The sequence below is a fragment of the Rhipicephalus microplus genome, chromosome X, assembly GCF_043290135.1.
Source record: "Rhipicephalus microplus isolate Deutch F79 chromosome X, USDA_Rmic, whole genome shotgun sequence".
Classification (NCBI taxonomy): domain Eukaryota; kingdom Metazoa; phylum Arthropoda; class Arachnida; order Ixodida; family Ixodidae; genus Rhipicephalus; species Rhipicephalus microplus.
Genome location: NC_134710.1, coordinates 49,330,380 through 49,342,108, shown reverse-complemented (window position 1 = coordinate 49,342,108; position 11,729 = coordinate 49,330,380). Strand labels below are relative to the sequence as shown.

At 43.2% G+C, this 11,729-nt stretch overlaps 1 protein-coding gene across 3 annotated transcripts; it reads left to right on the top strand.

Moving 5' to 3' along the window:
• The first annotated feature begins 5,847 nt into the window (after positions 1 to 5,847).
• On the top strand, positions 5,848 to 11,433 carry LOC142775170 (uncharacterized). 3 transcript variants are annotated; one of them, XM_075876515.1, is made up of 4 exons: positions 5,848 to 7,169; positions 7,706 to 7,963; positions 8,638 to 8,682; positions 9,231 to 11,433. In XM_075876515.1, the coding sequence occupies exons 2-4, from the start codon at positions 7,867 to 7,869 to the stop codon at positions 9,395 to 9,397; spliced, it is 309 nt and encodes a 102-aa protein (XP_075732630.1). In that variant the 5' UTR covers positions 5,848 to 7,169; positions 7,706 to 7,866; the 3' UTR covers positions 9,398 to 11,433. The 3 variants fall into 3 exon arrangements, 2 of the variants coding, with proteins under 2 accessions (XP_075732630.1, XP_075732629.1); XM_075876514.1 differs by having other exon boundaries at positions 8,560 to 8,682; XR_012886673.1 differs by lacking the exon at positions 8,638 to 8,682 and having other exon boundaries at positions 5,865 to 7,169.
• Positions 11,434 to 11,729: the final 296 nt, after the last annotated feature.

Genomic DNA, 11,729 nt, shown 5'->3' with positions numbered 1-11,729 from the left:
CACAACAGATCCACTAGTTGTCAACAACTATTTTTACATCCAGTGTTAGCGAAATCCCTGGTTCATTAATTTTGTTCGCCGCACAAATATTAGGTAAGAATTTTATTCAAGCCGTGTGTTGTGGGTGAAGACAATTTCGGAATGCCATTGATAAATAGTGAGTATTTAGGTTTTCAAATTATTAAGTAGTTTCCCTGCATTAATTTCCATGCTTTGCATAGTGGCAAAAACCTATACTTGATACACAAATTATGTGCAAAAGAATAATATACCAATGCTTTTTTTGCATTTAAATTTTTATCCCTTTTTGCTATTGAGCCCTTTTAAAAATGGGCTCAAATAAGGTCTACTTCTCCGCTGAAAACTTGTTGCTAGGTGCCGAAGTCCTTGAAAGAAGAATATCGAATAGCAGTTGAGGCAATAAATTGAATTCCATGAAGGTTCACAGGTGTTGAAACAACACAGAAAAAATATATAATAATAGCATAATCAAATTGCAACAAAGTTGAGAACGTCAAGCTGGAGGTAGCGGCAAAACAGGCGTTACTGCAAAAATAATTTACCAACTCTCCTACCACTACCCCACTTGGTACAATTATTTCAAGATGCCTGTAAGCTCAATACTGTGCCTACACTATTTATTTGAAAAAAAAAAGAGCCATGAGAAAGCCAATCAAAGCCCTTGCAGTGTTCAACTCGCAGCTGAATGCCTCTTTAATCACGTGATACTACCTTGAGCCCCGCGCACATCAACAATAATACAGTGACGGAAGAAACATTCTGCAGTATAGCTTGGAAAGATTTTCACCGAGCTTCCTGATGCTAGTGCTCACCTCTATTTGGACGAGCGGTGCTCAAAATTTTTATTGCGTACTTTATCCTCACAGAGTATCATGGGCTAACTTATACACAAATCCTGCTGTGTTTTCAGTTTCCTTACCACTGCTGCACGCATGAAAAAGCAGTCACAATGACACATGATTGCCACAGCTTGATGTAATTGAAAATAAACATCAGTAGGCACATTAAAACTAGTGCATGCGTTACGACAGAAGGGAAGAGCCATAGGTCGAGTGATATTTGGCTATGAGTCTGCATCTCCTTTCTGAAAGGTGCCAGAATTCTGAGCCATATATATTTCTTTGCAGCAATTCAATTGCTGCAAACCAAACTTGAACTTGCGAAAAATATATTGTTTATGGTTAATTTCAATCAGATGAATATTATTAAACGAACGCATTCTGAGTGATAGCACGCAGCAGCAACTTAAGTAAGTTTGCTCTGCATGAAAGAACTTTCTGGCCGAATGCTACACGCCGTCGCTCAAAAAACCAAGCGTTAGCACCACCAAATAAAAGCACACCAAAGCAATGCGAGGTTTCTGATGATCTCAAGTGGGGTTACGATAACCCCACGGTGGGCTTGGCAACAAAACTGCACATTTGCGTGACACACTTTTTGCATATGGTCATTCCTAATTTTCCTTCCCTTCGACCGAAGCTATTAGGAGCACGCGCTTGAAACACACACTCCGCATTCACAATTGACAAATAGGTGCCTAGCCAGAATTTTTTTCTTGAGGGGGGGGGGGGAGGCAGCCTCCTAACTTGGCAATTTTCTGCTCTCTAAGCCTATACCACCGAAAATTGAGAGGAGAGCGGGGAGCACGCGCCCGGTGTGCCACCCCCTGGTGCTACGCTCCTGATGAGAAATGAAACGAAAACACCAGAGGGCGAGAACACCACGTACGCATCCGTCGAAAATGTTCGCATTTGTTATGAGCCCGGAAAATGATGCATCCGCCACTGCTTTCGCGAATTACTTCGAGTTTGCCTGCTTTCTTAGCGCTATGTTCCGTATTGAATTCGAGTTTTCACACAAGATACTGTAAAGAGGCAGCCAGAATTTTTTCAATCTTTGTTCGCGGAGATATACGCCAGCAGAAACGGCACGAGCGAACGCATCGGTAGCGGCAGCACCGGAATCAGCCGGCTGTGCACAAAAAACGACACGTTGGGGCATGCCGACTCGCTGCTGCTGCGCCATCTACTTCCAGTGTTCTCGGTAATCGTAATCCTAAACCAGGCACTCGATGAACGCGTCTTCGTTGAGGCCGTCAACCTTCGTCGAGCTGCACGAGTATTTTGCAATTAGATCCGATGCGACCCACCGCCGCTCTTTTGCCGCCATGTTCCATCTGCGGCCGGTTATTCACATCGCGTGGTTTTGAGCTAGCCAGCCGTGAATAAAAAAAAGGATCCGTTTTCGCGTAATGTGAAAGACGGACCGATTTTACCGTTTCGGCCTCAAGCGTGGTTTTCCGGCGGCTCAAGGCTGGTGCACACCGGCGACTAGCAGTGGTCGCGCAACCGTTCGCGACTGGCGACCAAAAAGCGACTGATGTTCACACCGGCAGAGGCTGCATGCGAGCGACCGGAAGTCGTAACACCAGAGAGTCACGCCCGGATCTCGTTATCAGCAAGAACTCTGGAGACCAGCGCCGATCAGCTAACGCCGCCAGGTGAGTGAGTTGAGCAAACCGAGCGCGCCGCATTCATTGTTTTCGTTCGTTTTCGCACAGCGTTCCCAACTGCGTTAAGTTCGATACAAGCGAAGAACAAGACATTGTCATGGTGCTGGTGCGCTGTGCCAAGGTGTTAGCGCTGGTATCACAGATGCCTCCAAAGAAAAAAAAGCCGGTAGTGGGTGTGAATGTCCTTTCGATCGCGGGAGTTGGCCGGCCATGCAAGCCGCCTGCCTCCCGAGCTACGCTGAGACGACGAGGAGTGTTCCCGAGATTCGTACGTATTCAATAACGGTCTTTTAATTTGAATTAACTTGCCAAAGCCTACAATGCAGCACAAACGCGTCTCGAACGCAGTGTCTTAAGTCGTTGCCAAGGCATGAAGCACAAACTCGTTCCAAATGCGCTGCACTGAAGTCGGTGACAAGTCAAGTTCCAGACAAAAAAAAAAAAAAAAAACGTTTCTGAATACAGGGAAAAGATAGTGCACAATTTATTTTCGCCCTGGCGCGGTGGTTTAGTGGCTAAGGTACTCGGCTGCTTACCCGCAGGTCGCGGGTTTGAATCCCGGCTGCGGCGGCTGCATTTCCGATGGAGGTGGAAATGTTGTAGGCCCGTGTGCTCAGATTTGGGTGGACATGAAAGAACCCCAGGTGGTCAAATTTTCGGAGCCCTCCACTATGGCGTCTCTCATAATCATATGGTGGTTTTGGGAAGTTAAACCTCACATATCAACAATTTATTTTCTGTTTACTTTGACGGTGTTTAGCTTCTCGCGAATGCCGCCATGTAAATTCGACACTTTGCTCGAGATGCTGCGCCCCGCCATCTCCAAGCCAGCTATTGCGTGGTGGCCATGGTGCTATAGACCCAGAAGAACGCACTCGTTTGTATCTGGTGGCAGGAAGCCAGCGCAACGAAAAACAAAATTGAGCATCACAGATTGGTTCCAGAAGCTTTGTGACTGCCGTCGTGGGACTGAAAAGTCGGCCAGGAAGCTACTTGCCAAAGCAGTCGCTTTGCGACCGCTGCTAGTCGCTTGTGCGCACCATCCTTCAGGAGGCGAAGCAAGTGAATTGCCGGTGGGTTTTGCCGCTTTTGCTCCAGAGAGAACTTATGTCAAATTTGAAGCCAGCGCGAGCTTTCTAACAACTGTTTGGGTTGCAGTAGCGCACACACATACAAACAAATAACGTACAAAGTTCATTCGGATTTACCTACCAGGTGTCCTCCGATTGAAATTTAAACAACACCGGCGACTTCATCCCGGCCACCACTGGCTGCGTCGACGAACAAAAGGTAGTACAGAAGTGACGCACTTTCCCGCGCTCCGAAGTACAGAAGATGGCACAGTCCTGAGCCCTTTCTCCCACGCGCGTGCTTGTCGTTCTTCATACGGCGGATCGTAAGACGCGGTTTATGAACTTTTGAAGAGCGTTGGCGCGGCGCGGGCTCTTTCAAACTTGCCTAGTGAAATAGCATTTGCGACGTTGATGCTGAGGTTTAGAAGGATCCTTCTAGCTTGTTTGTTCTTGTCCAAATGGGCGTATTTGCATACAACCTTCTCACTCACGGAAGTTTTTTTTCAATTTTTTTTCAGTCACTCCCGTTTCAGATGGGCTTAGCTTGTATATTTTGCGATATTTGATGATCATACTAAAAGAGCAGTTTGAGCGGTCTTTTTTGAGCATTTTTTTTTCAATGCAGTTCCTCTGTGTGAAGAACGTATGGTGCGAAGCTAGAGAGGCCCAGTCTGGTGACTTATGGTAGTGTTTTTTATCTCCTGCACTACGGCAACCCTGTGTTGTCAAAAAAATAGTGTCAAACAAATAAATAAATAAAAACATAGAGTGGAGCTGTTTAAAGGAATCAGGGCCCGGATTCACAAAACTCACTTACGAAAACATTTTTGCGCAAGAGAAATTTTGTTGCGTAAGTCGATTCACGAAACGAAAAAACGTCGTAAGAGGCCATAGTTGTCAAATCGGCCGCTGCAAATAAAGCGCGCTGTGACTGCCCGGGAACATGTCAGCGATGGTGATGCAGTTGCTATATTTGCTTACGTCACCGAAAAGTGCTCGTAAGTGGATTCACGAAGCGAAATTGTGCGTAAAAACAGCATGGCTGAGAGAAAATATCAAGAGTGGTCCGGACCACTCTTAGGAACAATGTAGCTACTTAGAACCTGCTGCCGCGGCGGTATACTTTGGTGCCCTGGCTGGTTTTGGTTATTTCACGCCCTTAAGGGCTGCTTGATGACTGCTGGTGCGTTTTTATTTCTTTCGGCGCTTTGAGCTTCGCGTGTTGTTTCCCTTGTACGCAGTGGATGGTGTTGACAACCACCATCGTCCAATAAATTCGAAGTCGCAGTAATTGAAGAATTCTATTGGGCGTCAATGGCATAAAACTACGCATGTAAAGATTTGTGGTTGGATGAAAACCAATGTGATACGTGAATGGTCGGTGCATTCGAACGCGACATGACATAGGATCAACCTTATTTGTTATGTTGTTGTGTTGCGCCCCATCTCATCCAATTAAAAGTGCGACTCGAGATCCTTGCCTCATTGGTGGAAATTACCACCAAAGAGGTTGATGGGAGCACATTCTTTGCACGCTATTGGAAATAAAAATGAGAGGAAGTTTTCAGTGAGTGGTTTCTAAAGTTTGTGCTCTAGTGTACTTTCATTGGCTCTAACAGTCCAATGGTTGTGATCTCTGAAATACAGCTGTCGATACACTTTGGGACTATCTGGAACAAAGCGTACTTCGTAAACCAAAGCGTATTAGGGGTGCGCGTGATTACGCATGGAACTACAAACAAATCATGCATCTTCACCTTCACTGTTCAGACACCGATATGGACCGTGATATTATGGCAAGCAATCGGAATGAAATGACCCTAGTAACTTTGTATGACACCGAAAATATGCAAACCCTCACGATTCTGGAGCAAACCTTGGCTGAATTCATCCCTGTGTCAATTAGCAGCCATTTAACTTGGCGCACGAACATCATTCAAAGGTAGAGCGAACCACTGACATGTATTTTGTGTGACGCAGCTACCACTTCACCTGAGAATAATAGCTTTGCGAAGGCGAATGTCCTATCGCATGCTCTGATCGAAGCAGACGACAAACGCGAGCAGACGACGGCTTGGCCTACGGGCACAGCTTGTGATTGGTTGTGAAGCAATACCCTCTACATCAGCTGAATCCATGACGTTGCAAAACACTTCTTTCATCTGGCACACCTGTCGTGTTCGTCATATCACCCCTCTCGCACATAAGAGCAAATTTTTTCACGCCGTCAAAATAGTTCAAGTACTTTCTAAGAGCTCTCTTATCGTCTTATGTGCTGCGCAGTTGTCGAAAACAACATGGCGTCTTAAACAGCGTATCGGTCGGTGCGACTTTCAGCAAACGCTTCTCGCACGAGTTACTTCAGCGTTTGACCGGATATGTTGTGATTACAGCAGCTCTTTCTGTGCGTGTAAGCAGTGCGGAAAGCTGTGGCAGTGCAATGGTGTTCGGTGAAGCGCAGTGAAGCCTGTGCGTCGGTGTGGTTATCAAGCGGGGATCGGCATCGATGTATTGACGGCAACTAGCACTCTGGAAGCCTGCAATGTGTGTTTGTGTGCCGGTAACAGTTTGACTGTTACCGGCACACAAACACACATTCGCTTGACTTTCCAGTCTCTCAGTTGGTAGCTGTGCGACATTTCGGATTGACAGCGTTTTGACACGTTACTTGAGTGAGCCCAAGTACGTACGGAAACGCATGAACTACGCGCTCGGTTCTTGCTTCGCCACCAGTTAGCCCGTACGCTTCTATTTACTTGAGAGCAATGTACTGTTCGGGAGTGAAACGATGTTCGTTGTGAACAGTGGTGCTGTGTTGACGTTCCAAGACTTGTGAACAAGCTGTGCTCGTGTGACCGAAAATTGAAAGACAGCGTTGATAACTGTTTTGCCCTGCGAAGTTGTGGTGGGGCAGCTTGGCGCTTTTGTTTGTTAAGTCGTCACTTCTCCTTTTTGTGATAACCATAGTCCTAGCGCTGTGATGTGATCAACCAAAACTGCGAGATGCTACATTCAGTTGTAAATTGTGTTACTTTGGAAGCGCGCCTAGACAGTTCTTCGGTAACAACTTGAGAGTTCTATGTGGCAGCGAGAGCCCGTGAACGTCAAGCTTCCCTCCGGCCCCCAGACCTAGCGCTGTGATGTGATCAACCAAAGCTGCTAGATGCTACATTCTGTTGTGGATCGTGTTACTTTGGAAGCGCGCCTAGACTGTTCTTCAGTAACAACTTGAGAGTTCTATGTGGCAGCGAGAGCCCGTGAACGTCAACCTTCCCTCCGACCCCCAGAAAAAGCAAAGATTTCACCGGTGCCTTGCTTTGGATGAAGTTGTAGGCCAATATCGCCTAACTACAGGTTTACGAGTTCGTCTGGCCATCGTTTCGCACGGCACTAGAGCCTTTACAACAGCCGGTCATGGCCAGTTCTTACACTTTATCAATGGACGTGCACGCCTGGCCAGCCCTTTATTGCTGTCATTGGCAGCTTCCAGTCTGCAGATGCCCTTTGCCTGTTGGCCGTACTTGGTTCCTCATGACACCGACGGCTACTAAATGCTGCCATCGGTGAGTTCACCTTGCAGAACTAAATTTCACCGGTACTATAATTCACGCAGTTCTATAACGTGTGCAAGTTTTTAAGCCCATCAGATGTAAAGTTTCTCCATGGTAAGTTGAAGCATGAAAAATTTACTACTACTGTTATATACATACATATATTATCGAGCAAATACATAAAAAAGTTTTTTTGTGATTTGATACAAGTGAGCTCTTGTTTGATTATGAGGTTGGGCCTGTCGATTGACCACGTTTTATAGTTGGAAAGTTAATGTGAATTTATTTTTCAGGAGCCAGGTTGCACTTAAAAAATTTATGTTATTTTTGAAAATTAGTTCTATAGACGATTACCACTGTGGTAGTACTATACTTCAGTAGGACATATATATTGCGGTACGTAAATTTTACATGAGGCTTCAGTTTATTTCAAAGTGATTATAGCAGATTTTGGTCACTTTAACGAAAAGATAGCTTCCTCAAATAAGTATTAGAAGTGAGTGCTTTTAATGATTGTTTTTAAATATCTCGTTTTTGGCTCTTCACAGATCGCAGAGATTGGTTTGTTAAGGTCCTGTGATGCATCGGTTGCACATTCTGGCACATCAATCCTCATCATTACTTGGAGCACCTGTACAAATATAGGAAGGACACGTTCTCCCTAACTGTGCAAGCCTATGTCACTGCTGGGACTGTTATTATTCAGCGGATGTGGCGTGGAAGCATGCATGGCAGCCTCATCTGGAAGGACTGCGATCTGCTTGGGAGCTTCGAGGGCACAAAACTGCCTAACGGCTGGCTGCAAGGTTAGTTTTTCTTTAATACATACGTATACGTGAACACCACTTACTGTGCACAAATTGAAAACCCAAGCATGGTTGCTTTCAGTGGATACCTGTAATATTCTTACACATAATTATTATTCAACATTTATAGAACTAAATTACAAGATAATTGAGAATGTTGAAAGCTGAAAGCCTGCAGCTCTAAATGAAACTCCATTAATCTGAGACACAAAAGCTTGTGCTTTGAAACGAGCACAAATACTTTGATTTCTTATTGAGCTCTCGAGGTTGTGACTGAACTCTCGAGCTTGAGCTCTCGAGCTTGTGGAAAGAGCAAGTGGGTGAAAATTGCCTGGCCGTTCACAACTTGCAAGGAGAAAGACCTATTGAAGAAGCCTCAGATGACATAGGGCCAGTAACTGCATCTTTTACCTAATGTAGCTTTTTCTCTCTCAGTGCTGTTGCTTGTGTTTCAGCCGAACATGTTCACCACGATTGCATAGTGATATATATTTTTCTACAAATTGTACCTGGCCTAAGTATGCATTGTTGATCACTAAAGGTGACGTTCAGTGTGTTTCAAAGCCATGGCTTCTCATTTCTCTGTCTGTGACTAGCCTATTTCAGCAGCAGAGCGATGCAGCTAGCACACATGCAATCCAAGTCATGGAGCGCTCCTTTGGTGTTCTGTGCAGGACGCAGCATATCCATCCGGCAAGACACTGGTATCAACAATAATGGTGAGTGTTGGTGGCACCTGTAGGAGCCCGTTGTGTTTGTTGCGTATGATTATTTCCCCTGATGAAGTGCATTTCTGAAAGGTTTTCTTCGTTTAGAATAATAGATGTCAGCAACAAGCACTCATAATCCACAAGTTCTTTGTGTCTTCTAGACTGCCCATTTGCTCCTATATGCGGTATGGTGAGCTGGCTATGTTAGACAGCCTTAAAGTTGTCAACATTGGCTGTTGTGTTGTAATGCAGTCTAACTTGTGTTTCTTAGTGAACTTATTTGTGGTCTACTTCTCGCACCTAGTGTAAAGTCGAAATAGAAGAAACTCTATTGGCTTTTTATGCCTGTCAGAAGTTTAATGGCTTCATCTATAACATTGTAGTTTTGCTCTTGTACCATATTAAATATATTTTCAGTCTTCACTGTTTGTGTGTGTGTGTGTTGAGGCTTGTCATTGGCTTCTGAAAATACAATATCTGTAAATATAAGCACATAATTGACAACTATACACTCTTGCATGTAGCATGGTTGTAACAATGATCTGTATTTTTCCAAGTTCCAGCAGTAACAAGGGGTTCGGTGCTCCATGGTCATGTACAGTGTATCAAGAACAGAGCACAGAAGACCAACAAGTATAAAGGGACTGCCAGTGACTGTTCTCCTGCTCAAAGTTTACAACAGAAGAAAGAGCACATTGTGGTGTCAGGAGCAGCTGCTGCTTAACTTCTTTGCAGTGCATTATTCAGCAGTTCATTTGCTTGCATTTGAAATTATTTAAATATTGCATGGAAGATACCAAACTATGACACTAATTTAAAGGCTGCTATAGTGTTAGTGGGCAAATATTTTTGAGCTGAACTTTTTAACATGTGTGTTAAGTGCCTGCGTGCCTCTACATTTACATGCCAGAAATCACAGCATCCATGGTCGCCAATGGTAACTAACTGTGTTTGCATTCTTTGTAGTACAAGAAGTAAAGCCATGAATGCAGTAATCATGTACTTAGTCGATGTAATCCTTCAGTGTACACTCATTTGTATAGCACCAATGATGCCATGAGTGTATAAGCTTTGGGAACTGAATCTATGTGGATTATTTTATTTGGAAGGAAGAGGATCATCACTACTTCTAGTATACCTTAACAGTAGATTTTAGTGCTTTGGTATTATCTCACTGCCTGTCCGTCCTTCAACAGTCTACTTATCTACTGTGTAAGTGTAACTTTTTATATGTATACGTTGCTCTGATAGGTTTGTTCATAATGTAATTCAAGTGACTTATCATCTATGCAGCTCTACTCAGACTACAAATAAAGGTATTTATTTTTATATGTAGCTATAGCATGCATTCACTTGTGTTTTTCTAGGTGCCTGTACAATTGTTTAGCCCTACAAAAGTGCTGGTATATTCTAATATTGAATCTGGCATCTTAAAATAGTTTGTTAGTGGAAGTAAGAATGTGTTTACAACCAATATTACTATCCTCAGATGAACTGTGAAAACTCTGTGGAAATTTATTTACATTTTTTGAACTTTGTGAAGGCAAATGTTGTTATGTTCTTTTATTGTGGTCCTTGTTTCATGCAAATGACACATAATTACTTTGCAGTGGCATAGTATTAGTTGTTATTTTACACATCAGTGCTGAGCAACATCGCAGTTGAGGCCAGCAGCAAGACATACATGCAGTGCACTGGAGCATCACCTCACATAGTGTACAGTCTTTGCCCACCAGTAAACTCAATATTTTTCAAGCAGACTAATAGACAGCTGTATGGGAACTGTGTTGATGTGCAAACTTTGAAGTCTTCTTGAGGAGTGTTTTTCATCATTTTTGTCCAAGTGAAGTAGCTACCCAAGGCCACAACTGGTGGGAATGTGGTGGTTTGTTCTCTCCAAAAGCACTCCTACCAGCTGCCTCAATGTTAGCATGGGGTGAATTCAAAAACTGGAAAAATAATTGGTCTTTGTTTTCTTGGCCGAAAGAGTCACTTCCACCGTTGAGCCAACACGACGCGCCAGAATAGAAACTTTTAGCTAAATAAAGTTGATTCTACTTTTGAGAAGTGTTTTGGGGAAACGAAATGGCACCTATAGCTGTCAATATAAACACTGTTTGCACCAAGGAGCTTAGTAGCTTATAATTGTATTATTCATGTATTGTCTAGAATTTACTCGCGTGGGGCCAACTTTCAGCCCAAGTGTTCTATCGTGCTTTGTTAGTGGGTTGTGAATGAGCCAAGCTGTGTAAATAGAGTGATATTGCAGACATGTACAGAATATTGATGCACAGCCCTTTTCTTTAGCATGACATTGTCAAGGGCTTTATTCTTGTGTTTTTTATAAAAACTGCTTGTCACTGTTTTTTATAAAAACTGCTTGTCACTGCTTGTCACCATCAAGCTTTTGCGAGATGGTTCGAGAAACACCGTGTTCAGACATAACAGTGCTGGTGGATTTTTCTCGTAAGTTACTTTCTGTAGTATTTTCAAAATGAGTGTAGTAGAATTGTTGTTTTAAAGCCATTAATTTTAATATTTACACCTGAGTGTATGTATGTATGCATGGGTGTACATATGTATATGTGTGTGTGCATATATGTATGTATATATGTATTTTTAAATGAGAATCCGTTTATCATTGGTGAGTAAGTTTGGTAATGATTCGGCTGAATTTGTTTCTAGATATTTCTTTTTTGAGCCATTATACATTTCAATTTGTTTTGTACTGCAAAAAAATAAATGTAACCTTACGCCGAATATGTGTGTTCGAAGAAGTTGTTTCATTTAGTAACCTACAGTCATGGGCAAGAAATTGGGTAAAATGAAACGAAAATGCGAAGATTAGTTTAGAGCACAGCTACTCTACATGGCATATCTTGTACACATTGCGTTGGTTAAATATCTCGATTTCAACCTTTCAATTTTAATCAGAATAAGCAAGCTATCACCCGTGGTTGTATATGTGTGTGATATTTATGCATACTGTAATACCGGTTCGCAATTACAATTAAGGTGACAAACCTAGTCAAGCTGAATACACGAATTTTGTCCAT